Source organism: Pelophylax lessonae (genome assembly GCF_965119305.1).
Source record: "Pelophylax lessonae genome assembly, chromosome: 12".
Classification (NCBI taxonomy): Eukaryota; Metazoa; Chordata; class Amphibia; order Anura; family Ranidae; genus Pelophylax; species Pelophylax lessonae.
Genome location: NC_138779.1, coordinates 39,777,448 through 39,795,327, shown reverse-complemented (window position 1 = coordinate 39,795,327; position 17,880 = coordinate 39,777,448). Strand labels below are relative to the sequence as shown.

General features: G+C 44.3%; 1 protein-coding gene across 1 annotated transcript in view; it reads left to right on the top strand.

The window, feature by feature from the left end:
* FOXJ3 (forkhead box J3) overlaps positions 1 to 17,880 on the top strand; it is a 107,354-nt gene that overhangs the window by 26,788 nt on the left and 62,686 nt on the right. The window contains exon 2 of the mRNA XM_082273187.1: positions 17,451 to 17,525. Coding sequence (XP_082129313.1) covers positions 17,451 to 17,525 — 75 coding nt within the window. The remainder of the gene's footprint in view (positions 1 to 17,450; positions 17,526 to 17,880) is intronic.

The window sequence follows — 17,880 nt, the reverse complement described above, 5'->3', positions numbered from 1 at the left end:
CGGGGGACACTGAGCTGTACACAGTTTTTTTATCTTCTGACATAGAATGCAGTTAAGGTTAAAAAAAAACGTCTGTCTTTAAAACCACCTAAGTATTGCAACAGCTATCCAGATATGGCAGACTCTATTAAAGGTGATTTCTGGTTTTAAAACAAATGAAAAAACCTATGAAAATCCAGATCGACACAACACTCTCCATCATGGCATGGTTCCTTGCATGCAGAGAGTACTGCGTGTGCACCAATTGTGTCATTAGCTTAAGCAGATGCCAGTATCTACCAAATGGCGCAAGTTTCAAAGAATCCTACTGGTAAGACTTTCTGTAGTCTAAAGTGTACGGTAAAGTTTTTAGTCTTGTTTCTGCATTTCATGTATAATTCTGTACATGGGGGCAGCCATATTTGTCCATTACCTACTCTGCAGTACACAGTGTTTGTGCTTTATTGCTCCTTCTCGCAATGCAAGTCTGTGAGTTGACACTCGTGAAATCCATGCACACCACGTGTGGCTGATCTCTTATCTCAGCAGCTAAGGACAGAGTTTAGAGTGGAAGTGAACCCTCCTATCGTTTTCAGCCAAGGAAGCTGCCATCTTGGTCTCTGTTTGATCTCCAACTGCCATGATGCTGCACACGTGATCACTGACGACACCAGCCATTGGATAGTTTGACAGTTTGGTTCAGAGCACATCCAGTGTGACAGCAGTTCCGGCATGTCAGGAATGTAACTGTTTTTCTAAACCATTAAATCGACCGGTTTATTTCCACTTTTGAATGAAATACAAAGCCCCCTCTAGTGGTTACTCTGAAAATGAGAAGAAATCTTCTAATAATGCTTCCAGATGCGTACAAACGCATACAGGGAACTTCAAACTACGGCCCTCCAGCTGTTGCAGAACTACATGTCCCATGAGGCATTGTAAAAGTCTGACATTCACAGACATGACTAGGCATGATGGGAATTGTAGTTCCTGAACAACTGGAGGGCCAAAGTTTGAAGACCCCTGCAGCATAGAACAAGATGCAGCAGGGCAGTTCTACCAGCATCGGTGTATAATCCAGCAGATTACAATCGAGAATATGATGGACTGCTAACTGTGCAGGAAGTCATCTGGAACGTAGACTATCTGGATAATGCTTTAGAGATTGCAGAAATTCTTTTTAAAATTGTGCATACCGTGGCTGTGTTCCAGATACAGACACTGCATTTGTTAATGTACAGAAAATGGTTTGCCCGTATTCTAGATGGGTTCATATTCTCATCAGTCCAAGCTGTGACTGGGCTTTGCTATCTAAAGAATGCAGACTTTTCTGGCTGTCAGCCTTTTCTTTTAAAATACCGTAGTTTTGATTTACAGATACAACTAATGGAGCGAATATCCTGCAGTGGTAGAGAAATGTGTGAAGCTTAATTGAACTCCCTGAAATGGCTATGCAATCAGATGGGATGTTGTACTTACAACCTTTTTACCTTCAGTTTCTTGTTGGAGCAGTTTATCAGGGTGTCTTCAAATGAATATGCAGTTTAATTTTCACTAGCGTTGGATCTAGTGTGCTTAGGAATTGGCCAGGTTAGATATGCCCCCCCCCCCTCTTCCTCTGCAGTACAAGTCTGTATGGGGATCGGGTGGGGTGTGGCCGTTACTCAGTTCTGCCAAGGCAGGGCACTGCAGTGGCAGGGCAGTAAGCAGAACTAATAGAGATATATTTTAAAGCTGAACTCTAAGCAAACTGTTTAATACCTAAAGTGCTTGTAAACAAACCGCTTGTAAAACAACCAATTTCAGTTTGAAATAGAAATGAAAGGCAAAACATTTGTCCATATCTTCTTTAACCCTTGGGTTATGCTGCTCTCCATAGGAGTAGGACACTAGGTGGAAAAATAATTGACTACGCCTATAGGGCAGTCCTAGAGGGCATACTCCCACTTCCTGCTATAGGACTTGAGTTTTTTTTTTTTTTGTTCTGCCTAGTCAGGAGTAAGGACTTAGTTCCTTGCTGGTATCTTTGGACCTAGCATTTTTTTCTTTTTTTTTAAAGGGACATTTTTTCTTTTATTATTTTCTGAACTACAATCAAGTCTGTTCCAGTGAGAACTACAATCAACTGCTGGACTGGGCAACGCACTGGATATCGTAGATCCTTAGTCTTCCCAGTCTGGCCAGCGAGCGCGACCTGACCGCAGCTCCGCACTGTCAGCCGCGACATAGCTCCACTGGACAGAAGCTGGCCGGCGACTGAGGTGTCTCACGAGGATGCATAGCCCTGGTCACAACCTGAGTCGCAGCGTACCTCTGGCCCGCAGCACCCTCATTCCAAGATGGTGCGGTGGTCTGTCCAGAGTGGTGTCCGCCCAGGTCCAAGGTTTGGTGAGTAGTGTTTCCCGTTCCCTCTAGTGAATCCTCGGGGTGGACGTGGGCCCTTCCTGGGTTTGTAGGCCCCCCATTGTGTCCTTCCCAACGGCACTCCTCCTCATTATTGGGGTGCTCCCCCCTCAGTCCCCCTCCGGGGTGGCCAAACCATTTACATGTAATGGGGTGTTCACCAGTGATTGGGGAGGGGGACGCGACGCTGGCTGACCTGTCCGCAAAAATTCTGAAGTGATGGTCCTGGTGGTGGTCGCTGCCAGGGCCCCCCTTGCTGGCTGCATGTACCTGGTGGTCCTGTGGGGTCCCGGGGTTGGCGCGGGTGCCGCTATTTTACCGTGCCTGGTTCCTAATGGTAACGGCAGCCATGTTTGTGAAGCTCGGCGGCCATGTTTTGATAGTTTCCGATTTTTTTCTAATGCAGCAGCCATTTTCTGGTAGACTGTGGAGCGGTGATTCGGCGGTTGGCCTCTAGTGGCAGTTTCTGCGCTTCCTTTTCCTCTGATTTCCGCACGGCTTGCAGTTTGGCGCTCTGTGTCCCTCCTGAGTCGGTGATGGTGGGTCCCACCTATATAGCAGTGTTTTTTTTTTCTCCCCAGATTTTGTTGGCAGTCCCCAGATTAACTATGAAGTCCCTGGAGCATGTGTCACCACCTGACCCACTCTCAGAAGCTGCGGGACCCCTGCAGTCACCAGTGTCCAAAGTTGAAATGGCCTTTCAAAATAGACCTAGCAAAACGTGCCCCCCCCCCCCTCCCCCTTCACCTGCATCCTCTGCCTCCTCAGATTCTGAGGTTCATTTGGCCGCCGGGGATGCGAGTCACCCTACTGGGTCTGCATCCACGCACCCTGAGTGCTTTGACAGCGAGGATGAATCCTCTTTCACTACGGCCGCGCATGAAGAGGACACTTTAAAATTGGAGGACACCGCTAACGCTGCGACAGCCTCGCCAGTGCAGTTTGGTGCCCGCAGACCTTCCAAGATGACTAAGGTGTTCCCCCTTTCCTACCTTTTTCGACGATATTGTCGCAAGTTAGTGGGGTTCCCCAAAACGTGTGGTCAGGATATCCTAAGCGTTTCACTAGGAGGTATCCTTTTCAAAAGTCCCTTTTTAAAGAAACTGACCGTTCCGTCGGTGGTGGATTATTCAGTTTCCAGGTTAAATAAAGCCACCCTGCTACCAGTGGAGTACTCTCCATCCCTTAAGGACCCTGTTGCCGATAGCTGAGTCTCTAATCTGACACCTTTTTACCGTGGCCGGTTCAATTTAGAGGCCGGTGTTTACCATAACCTTGGTCTCCCAGAACCTAACAGAATGGGCTAAGCTTCTGCGCCAGGATTTGGAAGGGGGTCAGCATCCTTCTGAGTTGACGGAGCTGGCAGATAAGTTGGTACAGGGGTAACAGTATATCTGTGATGCCTCTCTGGATGTGGCCCCTTTAGCCTGCAGAATTTGTGACAGCTGTGACTCTTCACCGCATGATTTGGCTGAAATGCTGGTCTGCAGACCAGGCTTCCAAAAGACCGATCTCCCCTTTGTAGGGGACTACCTGTTTGGAGCTTCTATGGAAGAGATCATTAAAGGTCTTATGGGAGATGAGAGTACCCTGCTTCCACAGGTCACTAAGAGCAAAGAGCCTCGTCGTAAGTGTGGTCCTTTCTTCTCGGCTCACAAACAGCCCTTTTGTCCTGCGGGATCAAAATCCACCCGTAACTTCGCAGGGGGTTCCAAGCGACCCTGGTCTGGTAAGTCAAAAGCGGGTTCCACTGGTCCCGCAGACAAGTCCACCTCTGCATGAAGGGGCGCCCCCACCCGTACATGGGGAGTGGGGATGTCCTTCTCTTTTTTTTTTTTTTTTTTCAAGGCAGTGGACCTCTTTCTTCCCTTCCAACTTGCGTCTATCCCTGGATCATCTGCAAGACCTTCTCGGGGCGGTACAGGGTCTGCTCTTGCAAGGAGTCATTGTACCATTTCGTGTCGGAACGTTTTCAGGGGTTTTATTCAAACCCGTTTACTGTTCCAAGGAAGGAAGGCAAGGTCCGTCCAATCTTGGATCTCAAATCCCTGACCGCTTTGTGCGGATTCAGAAATTTCAGATGGAGTCTATTCGCATGGTAGTGGCATCCCTTCATCAAGGGGATTTTCTGGCCTCTATCGACATTCAGGACGCTTACCTTCATATCCCAATATATGTCGGGCACCAGTGTTTTCTTCGCTTTGCCATGGGTGAGGAGCACTATAATTTGTGGCGCTACCCTTTGGTGTTCTACCTCGGGTGTTCACAAAAGTTCTAGTCCCAGTGTTGGCTTTGCTCAGGCAGAGGGGGATCGCGGTTTTGCGGGTACCTGGAGGATCTCCTTCTGCGCGAGTCTCCAACTGTCTTAAAAGATGATTTTGACATCACTGTGCGAACCTTGCAAGAGTTCAGCTGGAAACTGAATTTTCAGAAATTAGCTGTGACTCCGTCCAACAAACTGGACTACCTGGGCCTGACTTGGGATTCAGCCTCAGCCCGGGTGTTTCTTCTGGAGACAAATTCTGAAGTTGCAGCATGCGATTGTCCAACCGGTGGTCATCCCTCAGAACTTGCATGCAAGTGCTGGCCTTGATGGTCTCCACTTTTGACGCTGTTCCGTTTGCTCAGTTCCATACCAGACCTCTGCAAAAGAAGATTCTTGCCAAATGGGACAAGAGTCCAGAGTCCCTAGACTATCTGATCCTGTTGAGCCGGGGTACGAGGGGGGGTCCTTGATATGGTGGCTCTGCTCCCTGGTGCGTCGACAGGGAAAATCCTTTCTCTCCCTGTACTGGACGGTGGTTACCACGGATGCCAGCCTGTCCGGGTGGATCAGGCTCAGGGGGCTTGGACTCGAAAGGAGTCCAGGTTGTCAAACAATGTACTAGAGATTCGTGCGATCAGGCTTTGCCTGTCCCTGTGGACGGATCGTCTGCAGGGGAGCCCGGTAAGGATTCAATGGAACAACACCACGGTTGTGGTATATGTCAATCACCAAGGGGGCACCAGAAGTGCCCTAGCGGCCAGAGAAGTGGCCTGCATTCTAAGTTGGGCAGAGTGCTTTGTTCCAGCCCTCTCTGCTGTGCACATTCCAGGGGTGCAAAATTGGCAGGCAAACTACCTCAGTCAGCAGGTGCTGGATCCGGGCGAATGGTCTCTTCACCCGGAGGTGTTTCAACAACTGTGTCTCCAGTAGGGGACTCCCGATGTGGACCTGTTGTCCTCTTGTCTCAACCAGAAGGTTCAGTGGTTTGTGGCAAGGTCTTAGGATCCTCTGGCCGACGCCTCCGACACTCTGGTGGCCCCTTGGGGTCTGTATTGACTAATGTATGCCTTTCTGCCACTACAACATCTGCCGAGACTTCTGCGCAGAACCGAGGCTGAAGGGATTCCAGTCATTCGGGTGGCCCCAGACTGGCCTCATTGGTCTTGGTACGTGAGCCTAGTAAGGCTGGTAGCTGATGCACATTGTAGACTCCCTCTCAGGGAGGACACTACACCTGTGTATGCTTCTACCATTATTACCTGCACTTGAATCAACCTCCACCAATTCTTAGCAAAGCCTGGGCAAACTTCTCCCAACCCCCTGTCGTCCTGCCCCCTTTCTATTGCCATGTGGGTTTGTCAACTCACGCCTGTTGTTACCCTCACAGCTTCAGAAAGCACTCTTGCCCAAACAACTATGCCTGAAGCCCCCTTCCTTCCCTTTATGCTCACAACCTTGCCCCTTCTGAAACGGGCACACTTTTTTGCTTGCAGAAATAAATATCCTGCACATGTCCTGGAGTCGTGTCAATTTGCTAAATGTCAAACGCTGACTCGTAGCTCGTGTCTTTAGAGTCTAACAGTAAGGCAGTGAGAATCTTTGAATATTTGTCTGCTAATTTATTTTCTGGACCACATCCATTCAAATGATGTGGCCGGCAAAGACTCAGCATGGCTCCCACTGACTCCCAATCATTGTAAAGCTAGCTGTGTTTGGCTAATAAATGAATATGGCTGTCTGGTCTAGGAAATCAGCTAATTAGCAGATTAGCCGACCTCCCAGCTTCAGGAACCAAGACAACATTGTCAGAATTAAATAAATGAATAAAATGTATTTAGAGACCTAACTGCTATTAGAGGCTATGTATTCCGTATTATAAATTGTAAGAGCTTTTTGTCCATCCCACCTCTGCCAGCAATAATGCCCTAGAAGAGCGAAAACCAAGCGTGTGAGTGACAAAGGCATCGTGAAGAGCACCTGTCTGAAATGACTTTGGGAAATGTTTCTTTTAATAACTGTAGACTCACAACAGCTGTGTCCCAGCCATTGCATTTTTATTGTGGGAACTTTGGCCTTCTCCATCTCTTGAAAATCTCTGCGTTTTTATAGACGCGGCCTTTAAAGCGAGCAGCTGATGAGCAATTAAAATTCGTCCTTGTAAAGTCTGGGTAGAAAAGACTGGCGGATGCAGGGTTCTGATGATGCGGGAACTGTATGGGGGTGTGACCTTTGACCTTCAGATCGCATCTGCTCTTGACAGGGATGCCAAATCTGCTGCATAGCTCTCCGGTTTCAATTGTTGCCTCCACATAGCAGTTATAAATCTCAGTATAGTTAGAACACTGGCACCAAGCTGGCAGATGAATGTAATTATCACTTGCGCGTGCCTTGGCACCGTACGTCAGGCCAAAGTGAGAGTTTTGTCCTTTTGTATTGCCAGAATATTATGTCAGATTTAGGGTGACATGCAGAGGAATTGGGATACTCAAACCAAACCGCTAAATACAAAGTTCAGAAAGGTAGGATGAGGTCACTTCAGAGTGGACCTATAGCCTTTTCAAAAAAATTTTTTAGGCGTGCATATGCAATGATCAGCAAACTGCAAATACAGTAATCTTATCAAAGTGTGCAAGTGTTTTTACAACCTTATTCCTAGGAATCGCTTTTAATTACATTCAGTATGTTCATGGGAACAGACCTATTTGCTCATTGCATAAGCAGGTTGCGCTTCCTGTTTACTTTATCTCACTAATAAGGTTAAGTTGAATCAGAACAGTAGGCGTTGCGCAGTCTCCAATGGTATTAAACATCCACTAGCTTCTGTCAAGCTAAAGTGTATTTCCACTTTGTTATAAGACCTGCTTTATATTTCATGCCCCCATTCACATCTAACACATACAGCATAACTTTTTTTTTTTTTTTGCCCTATTCTACCCACTCTAGCAGAGAAAAATACTGCATAGTTCTCTTTGTTTATGAGGAGGCTGGGCAGCTCTATTTGTCATAATTTTAAAAAGAAAAAAAATGAATGCGGTTGTATCCTCACCGAACAAAAACAAACAAACAAACCCTGCAGGACAAAGGCATAATGAGCTAGTATGCATCGCATACTAGCTCATTATGAAATATTTACCTTAAAACAAAACCCTGATACGGTCGACCGGACACCGCTGAGGGAGCTGTCATGTTCCCTCGGTGTCTCTTCCTGGGTCGGCAGCTCCGGCGCTGTGAGTGGCCAGAGCCGCAAAGACGTCACTCCCGCGCATGTGCGGGAGTTAACTTTCCGGCAAGGAGCCTTCAGAGCGCATGAGCCGCTGGTGTCAGCAGCTGCATGCAGGGCGAATATCTCCTAAACCTTGCAGGTTTAAGAGATATTAAATATACCTTCAGGTAAGCCTTATTGTAGGTAAAAGGTAAAAAGCGACGATCCTTCCGCTTTAACATAATACAAATATATAAAAATATGACTTTTTATTTGTTAAAGCGTTTGTTACCCTAAAAAAAAAAAAGATTCTGTTCCCTTAAAGCATGAATAACAGCACAGTGCATGTGCTGTGTAATTTGGCCCCTTATATAACCTAAAAAATCTGGCTGATCCTGCCTCGATATGCCCTCCCCTCCTGTAAACTGACCATGGTTTATCATGGCTGCTGAGCCCGGACACCTTGGTCAGTTTACGTGCCTTCATCATCCGCAGCTCTGCTCTCCCCCCCTTCCCCCTCCCTGCCTGTCAGCTCCATCCACTCCCCAGCCCTCCTCTCCCGCTGCTTTAATAACTACAGAATAACCATACAGTCCCCTCTGTAAAATAACATTGTGTCCCAGTGTCTGTGTTTATATAAAAAAAGATGCCATGACAGCTCGGCCCTCTTGCCTCTCTCCTCTCCCTCTCCTCCCAAGCTGATATCAGCGGGAGTTCTCGGCCCCTCCCACTATAGCTTTCAGCTGAGGAGAGCTGAGGCGTCACGTGAGTGCCGGAAAAGACGCTCTGATATAATGTAGAAATCTGCATCTTTTTTTACATAACAGACACTGGGACACATAATGTTATTTTACAGATGGGATTGTATAGTTACATTGTAGTGAGTTAACCACTTCAAATGAATACGAATTTATTGTTGGCCATTATTGGCACCTTTAGCATAGGAAAAGCTCAAGAAAAATGCATCCCTTTAAATTATATGTATGTCTTTACACTGATCCGTTGCGCTGCTGTTGGGGTATTAAATATCTTGCTTGCTGCATTTTTGATCCGTTAAAAAAGGCAACAAAACGCACCTCCCCATTTGAAATGCATTGAAAACACATCAATAACGCACCTGCGTTATGTTTTTGATGCGCTTTTTGAGTCACTTGGCCTATGATAAAATACATCATAAATACATCATAAATACATCATAAGCACAGTAAAATGACATGCCTTTTCGGCACCTTTTTCTCTATATTGCATTGTATATAAATGAGGACAGACTTGGAACAGATTTTGTTTATAATTGTTCAAAAAACCCTTCAGCCCCGGTTCACACTTCTGCGAGTGCCGGGTTCGCATGTAATGTCGGAGCGCACTGCTCTGACATTACATGCGATCAGCTGTGCGGTGCGAGTTTAGCCATACAGTTTGTATGGCTAAATTCGCATTGCACCCGGAGCAAACACGCACAGGAGGCATTTTTGCAGCCGCATCAGGATCGGATCGCACAGCGGTACACACTTGTGCGATCCGCTCCTGCACAAGTATACACATATACATGTATATGTTTGTGTGTATAATTTCCGTTCAAAAGTTTGAGGTTACTTAGAAATGTCATTTTTAAAAGAAAAGCACTGTTTTTTTTCAATGAAGAGAACAGTAAATTAATCAGAAATACAGTCTAGACATTAATGTGGTAAATGAGTATTCTAGCTGGAAACGGCTAATTTTTATTGGAATATCTACATAGGTGTACAGAGGTCCATTTCCAGCAACCATCACTCCTGTGTTCTAATGGTACATTGTGTTAGCCTATAGTGTTAAAAGGCTAACTGATGATTACAAAACCCTTGTGCAATTAGGTTAGCACAGCTGAAAATGGTTGTACTGATTAGAGAAGCTATAAAACTGGCCTTCCTTTGAGCTAGTTGAGTATCTGGAGCATCAGCATTTGTGGGTTAAATTTTTCTCTCAAAATGGCCAGAAAAAGAGAAGTTTCTTCTCAAACTCAACAGTCTATTCCTGTTCTGAGAAATGAAGGCTATTCCATGCGAGAAATTGCCAAGACACTGAAGAGAACAGCACAAACGCGCTCTAACCAGAATAGAAAGAGAAGTGGGAGACCCCGGTGCACAGCTGAGCAAGAGGACAAGTACATTATAGTGTCTGGTTTGAGAAATAGATGCCTCACAGGTCCGCAACTGACAGGTTCATTAAATGGTACCCGCAAAATGCCAGTCTCAACATCCACAGTGAAGGGGCGACTTCGGGATGCTGGCCTTCTAGGCAGAGTGGCAAAGAAAAAGCCATATCTGAGACTGGCCAATAAAAGGAAAATATTAAGATGGGCAAAAGAACAGACATTGGACAGAGGAAGATTGAAAAAAAAGTGTTATGCGCACACACATACATATATATATATACAGTGTATATATATGTGTATGTGTGTGTGTATATATAGATATATATATATATATATATATATATATATATATATATATATATATATATATATATATATATATATATATATATATATATATATATATATATATATATATATATATATATAATTTATTTTATTTATTTGATTCTTTTAAACTAATCTCTTAAATGTGGGGCTTTCCGGGTCTAACCATTTTTTTTCAGGATTGCCCGCTTGGCTGCATTTCTCAAGTTTGGTACTATTGTGCTTTTTATATATTTTTTTTTTTTGTTTGTTTGATTTATGAAATAAGCATACCCATGGGTCATCAATGATATTTACTCCTGTAATCTCCCCAATAAGTTGTTGGTTCTTCTGCCAATATTCCCAGATCTTTGGACAGTCCCACCAAATGTTGGCAATTATATCTTTCATGTTACATCCCCTCCAATATAGTGAAGATTTCTCTGGTTGGCATTTCTGTGCTTTTACCGGTGTTGTGTACCATCTCGGGAGACATTTATAGTTCATTGTGTTTACATCAACCACTAAACTATGAATAGCACTCAATATTCTATCTACTTCCTGTTCTTTTAGTCGTGTTTCTATCGCTTTTTCCCATGTCTCTATGAATGGAGGCCTTCTCAGACCTGCTAGTTCAGTTAGCATTTTGTATATCTGGGATATACCATGTTTTACTTTTAATTGTGGATTACATATTTTTTTCCACTAGGTTCAAATCTTTCTCAGTTCTAATGTTTTTTTTTTAAATGTTTTAACTAGGAATATCTCCACATTCATTCAGAGACAGATTTTCTCCCTGCTCTGCAAATCACACGCGATGTCTGTGCGATGCGAATTCAGCCATACAGATTGTATGGCTGAATTCGCATTGCATTCAGACACAATTCGCACAGGACCCTTTTTTGGGTCCGCACCAGAATCGGATCGTATGGGTGTTCCCACCTATGCGGTCCAATTCATGTCCGAACTGACAGTTTGCGCTGCATTATGCAAACTGGTCTGGGGTTGTCGTTAACTTTGTATTGAAACCCACAGTGATTCGCATATGGCACTGTGAACTGCCTGCGAGTTGAAAGCGATGTGGGAATCGGGACTTAACTGCATGTTTTTGATCCAATTACCAACTTGTTTTTCTCATTCCCAGGTGCAAAAAAATTTGTGCCTTCTAATGGTATTAGTGGTGAATTATATACTCATTTAGCTTGTCTATATATCGTTTCCCATATCTTAAACATGACTCTGGTTATTTCATGTATATATTCATGTGACTCCCTATATATAGGTGTAATCCAAACATTCTTATCTAATTAATTATTTTCCACTTAGCGTGGTTTCAATCTTAAGCAAAAGATGCATTAAGATTAAAAAAAAAAAAGTCTGCCTTTACAACCACTTTAAATTACCCTAAATTGTGGCTTTATTTCATCCTTTTGCAATCGACTATAAAACATTCCTTGGGCTGATAAGAAAATGGGCATTCTTGGGGGCTCATTCAGGTGGTCTGTATTTACATGTGCTAGCATGCTGATAGTAGAAGATAGCAGGAAGATCAGCTAATCTGTTTGTGGTATCTCCTTTTACTGTGTCCAGTCACATGCTGGGGACAGGGAAGAGACCTGGTGATTTAACTGCAGCATAACAAAGCCAGATTTCCAGTCTGGTAGGGCTGGCAATCTCCGGTCTGGGTGGACAAATTTATATTCCCAATTCCAAAAAAGTTGGGTAGTTTCTCTAAAATCTACATAAATACAGAATGCAATGATTTGCCAGACAGATTTGCCAACTTGCAAAGACTTTAAATATATCTATAGTTTTTATAATGTCATCAAAAGTTTCCGAGAATCTGGAGAAATCTCTGTACGCAAGTAACAAGGCCGAAACACAAAACTAGATGCGTGTGATCATCAGGCCCTCAGACTGCACTGCATTATACAGAACTTATTCTGTGATGGTAATCCCTTTCTGTTAACACCGTTCACTGCACCATCCAAAAATGCAAGTTTTAAGCCCCATCACGCAAAGAAGAAGCCATATCTGAACATGATCCTGAAATGCTGCCTTCTTCTCTGGGCCAAAGCTCATTTAAAATGGTCTGTTACAAAGTGTAAAACTGTTCTGTGTTCAGACGAATTGAAATTTTGACAATCTTTCTGGCAATTATGGGTACTGCGTCTTTCAGACTAAAGAGGAGCCGGGACCTTCTGGTGGGTTATCAGTGCTTAGTTCGAAAACCGGCATCTCTGATGGTATGCGGGTGCATTAGTGCTCATGAAATAGGCTGCTTGCACATCTGGAAAAGCACCATCAATGCTGAAAGATATATCCAGGTTTTAGAGCGGCATATGCTCCCATCCAGACGACGTCTTTTTCAGGCTTTTTCATATTTATTGCTAACCTGCATACTGCATGGCTTCGTAGTAGAAGAGTCCGAGTGGTTAATTGGCCTGCCTGCAGTCCAGACCTTTCACCAATTGAAAATATTTGATGCATCTTGAAGCAAAAAATATAACAGACGACCGGGAATGTTGAGCAGTTAGAATTCTATATCTGTCAAGAATGGGACAACATTCCTCCCCCAAAACTTCAGCAACCATTCCCCTCATTTTCTGAACATTTTACGGATTGTTAAAAGAAAGGGGATGCTGCACCCTGGTAAACATGGCCCTGTCTGAACTTTTTTGAGTTGTGTTGCTGCCATCAATTTCAGAGTTATTTTTTTTTTTTTCTTTCTAAAAACTGTAAATTCTCAGTTTGCTATGTTTTTTCTTTTTTAAATAAAATATAGGTTTAGTAGATTAGCAAATCATTGCCTTCTGTAGATTTTACACAGCGTCCCAACTTTTTTGGAATTGGGATTGTACTTGAGCAGGTAAGAGTGCTGGAATTCAGCTTTAAAGTCAACCTGCAAGTTGTGGCTGCCATTTTTGTTCTTGCAGGTGCAACCGGTGCAGTTCATTCTAATAATCCTAGTCACCTGGATTTTCTTGGTGATGACTCAAAGTATTGGCGCCATTCAATATGCTTGAGAGCCAAGCAGTTAGCATTTTTAGGAGGTCAGAAACTTCATTGGTTTTTAAATTCTAAAGCTTGTCACTTGCAAGGTGAAATTGGGACAGCAGTGGAAGTATTTGCTTTGTGAGCTACTTGGTGGAAAGGGGAAGGTACTTGAGGCTGGGGCACTGGGATTAGGGGACAAGCAGACAGGAGAGTCACTCTAAAGCCCCGTACACACGATAAGAAATTCGGAAGGGAAATTTTGTTTGACGACCGATCTGCCGATTTTCGGATTGTTAGTATGGTGCTTTCGACAGCCAACTCCGACTTTTCGGCTGACAAAATCCTGATGTGCAGGCATTAAAATTTTTGTCCTCCGTCAACACAACATCCGATTTTCGTCTCATTAGTACAGATTTCCACGGGGAAAAATCTTATGAGCAAGACTAGGCATGCTCAGAGATGAAAGAACACATAGAAAGCAATCCAACACATGACATCACTTCTGAAGTAGAATTCTGTCGGACGACAAAATTAGTGTGCAGTCTAGAGCACATTCCAACCAACAGACACCACTCTGGACAAAAGACGGACGACCGGTCGGCGGGAATTCGTAGTGTGTGTACGAGGCTTTATAGTTAGAGAAGCTCTAGTCTGGGGGGGGGGGGGGAGAGAAAGTTGGCTACAAATACTGTAGCTGCTGACTTTTAATATAAGGATCTCGCGGTGGCAGCACCCGGTTTCCTACTGTTCATGGGCGAGTTTCACTGCGCTTTCTAGATGGTCCTGTTTTCTGGGACCTGTGTGTGTGTGTCCCAGAAGGCAGTGGAAGGGGGGGGGAAGGAGCAGGGGCTGGAAATGCTTGAAGATTGCCGTGACAATCTTCCCCGGAAGTGGTTGCGGGTGCCTGTCAAAACCAGGTACCCACTGCCCCCCTGCAAAAGGTGCCAAATGTGGCAGGGGAGGGTGCGAACAAGTGGAGCTTCCCCTTTTTAGAGGATCCCTGCTTTAAATCTGCCCAGAGATGGCTCAAAATTCAACCAATTCAGCAGGGACTGTCCACATTTCAGTCCATCTGTAGCCGTTCCTGCTCAACTGAAGTTGACTTACAATCAATTTATCGTTTGACAATGGAGTCCTGCTGTCAGAATACATTAGTACAACGGAGAGAATTCCTTCGTCCACTTCGCATGTGTGGATGGGGAAATCTGTTTGTTTTTTTCTGATCGAAAGAGAGGTATCTATGGCCAGTCCTATGTGCACTCAATAGGCCAAGCAGTAATAGACAAGGTAGGTGCATCCCAGAAATAGGTCTAATACTTTATAATACTTTATATTACTTTATAAATGTTTATGGCAGATGAACCCATTCCAGCAGAAGAGTTAAAATGATGTATTTTGCTGTTTTTTTGGCACGTTTACTTTTCATTCTGCAGAATTGCTCCATACTATGACTCAGCAACAGCCGCGGGCATGCCAAGTATTATCACCAGCGAGGATGGTAATTAACACCTTTGCTATGCCATGGAGCGTGTAGGGGGAATGCTGAGCACTGGAGGGGTTAAACGATCTGTTTTCGAATAGTAGATCCACAAAAGTAGCTTTTATGATGCAGTACTTTAACCTCCCTTACATCCTCTTCACTGGGATATAAATGCAAGTCTGGCAGTTTTCTCTGGTCTTATTCATCAGATCAAGCCTTGTATAGCTGATAACAAACGATGCCAAGTTGGCGTGGCACAATTTTTTTTTTTTTTTATACCCCAGTAGTAAAGCCTCTAGAGCTGTTCCAGGTGAGCATAAAGTGGATGACTTGTAAAAAAAAAAAAAAAAAACCAAATTTCTGAATATAAGACAACATAACTGCAATAAATGTTGTCTTCGGACGGTCTTATGTCTGTGGAGTCTTCCCCACGGATGCCTGCTTCTAGGGAGAATAGTTGTTGTGGCAGGTTTGGAAACCTTACCCTTTCTCTATATCTTCAGTGGGGAACGGTGCTAGAAGCATCTACCACTGCTCTTATTCGCCTTCACTGTTTTGTTCACTTGAACCCCAGTATTTGAGAGGTAGGTAACATGTACAGTCCAACTGCCCTCAGATGTCTAGAGCAGTGTTTCTCAACCTATTTTCAGTCAGTGCACCCTTTAAAATTCTCCGCAATTGTGAGGTACCCCATTCTAAAATGTCAAAAACGAAACTAAGTTTACATAATGCAGCAACATCCACACGAAGGACACCCAACGTTTGAGGTGATTTATTCTTCCAAAGAAAATCTTCTAGGGATTTTGCCAAAGCACCCCTGAAGAAACTTGAAGGCACCCTGGTTGAAAGGGGCTGGTCTAGCGGCGCCTTAGAAAATGCCCCTTTTTCACAACAAGATCTGATTGAATGAGAACTTAAGGCAAGCCACAGATTATGATTTTCTTTCTTGCAACCATGAGTTGTAGGAAAGAAAATAGCTTGATTCCCCTATAAACACAGTCTGTATTGATGGGGGAATCCCTCCCAGGAAGCGGTTTTGTCCCGACTGGGGGAGCGAGGAGCCATCCCTGCAAGGAGCACAGAATTGTTGGTAGCATCTATGGCAATAATCACATGCTAGAAATCAGACACGCTAGTCATACTCATGTCAATTGATGGATCAACTTTGGTACAATCAGCCTGTCCCTGCTGAATCAACCGAGTTTCAAATCCTCCTTGGTCAACTTAAGCAATGAAAAAGGATTGCTTGTAAATTCAAGGTATTGGTACTTCTGGGGTTGTACCCTTCCTGTTAGTTCTCAGTGTTCATCTAGATATTGGCTGGCCACTGTTTGCCATTGTAGGCCTTGAACAAGAAGTATGCAATCTTGTTGTGACTCCAAGCATCAGATGACACATTTTTGGGAACCCCAGCTATATGGATTTGCCCCTCCTTTTTGACATTTCCTAAAATGGACCCTTTTACTAGAACTTGCACATTACAGGAGTCAATAGAATGTCAGGATTTTCAAATCACATTGTTTTGAGTAAATAGACACGGTTACCTTGCCCAGTCAGGTCCTCCTGACCCACTGATAACTTCCCTTACCAGCATTCCTCCACTGCTTCTTCAGCTACTGAAGCTGGCAAAAATACCCGGTGCTTCTGTGTTTCGGGGAGCTTGTGATCTCCTCCCATGTGACAGTGATCTATTTAAGTAGCCAATGCCTAGGTCAGATCACTGTCACATAGTGAAGAGGGTGGCATATCCGCTCCCCCTGGCATTTGATATCAGTAGACACTGGGAATTTGTGGTGCTGGCTGCGAAAGGTATGTAGGTAGGAGTAAAAGGGGAATATTTAACAAGGTATGTATCATTAGTTTGATTGGCTTTCCACAAATGCCATCACTTTGCTCTTTTTCTTTAGCAAATTGGCATCAGCCCTGAATTGGGTGTGTCTACCTTGTGCTGGGCAAAAAAATAAATCAAAACATTGATCCTCTCATACATACTGTAGCTGCTGACTTTTAATATTAGGACACTTACCTTTCCTGGAATCCAGCGATGTCGGCACCGAAGCTGATGTGGCTGTCGGGTTCTTCCGCCGCCATTGCTGGAAAGGGAACTTGACAGTGAAGCCTTGGTCCCTACTGTGCATGTGCGAAGCGTGCTATGCTCTTTTACTGACCTGGCAAGAGGGGGAGGAGGAGGAGGGGGGCAAACTTCGGGGCGTACCGCAGCGAGGTCCAACGGAAGTGGGGACAGAATACCTGTCAAAAAACGGGTATCCAACCCTCAAAGTGCCAAATGTGGCAACGGTGGGGGGGGCGGGGGGAACAAGACAGATAAGCGCAGGTTCCACTTTTGGGTGGAACTCCGCTTCAGAATCTGTACAACTAGAAACCTACCGGTAATCAATAGCATCACAATGATGTTTGAAGCTCTCAAAACCTGCATGATGGGAAAGATGTCCGAATATCTTGAAAAGTGCGGCTAAATTTTAGGTTGAACCTAAAGACCTAACCAGCGTAAAAGAAACCTTACTTCCTTACCTTATTTGACCTCCTAATTCTGGCCCGGGTGCATTGTGCCGCACAAATGTCATCAAAGCATTTCTGGATGTAATCTTTTGGATGGCAGCTCCTCAGTGATGTCTTATTATAATAGAATGCTGACAAGTCACCTCTGTGTGTTTTCTGTCTGCAGAATTCTATACGACACAACCTGTCATTGAATAAGTGCTTTCTGAAAGTGCCTCGATCCAAGGACGACCCTGGAAAGGTAACTGGCTGCATTCCTGCATTAATGTCACTTTTAGAGCGGTACCTAGAGAGATGTACATTAATATACATCTATTAATTATGTGTGGTAATCAAAAAGGATTAGTGAGCACAGATATAAGATTGATGTGATTGTTGACTTGCTGTTGAAGCTGCATCATCTGGGCCTTGTCATCCTTGTCCTTCCTTCTTTCACTTCATGGCAAGTCAATGACCTGACAACAAGTATGTGCCTGTCAAGTGTCTTAAATATTCACTTGCTATTCCAGGTCAGGGTCTTAAAGTGACCAGGTTGCTGGGATAACAAAACTTAGATCAAGCTACCCGGTCAAAAAAATGACTAATACCTTTCTGGC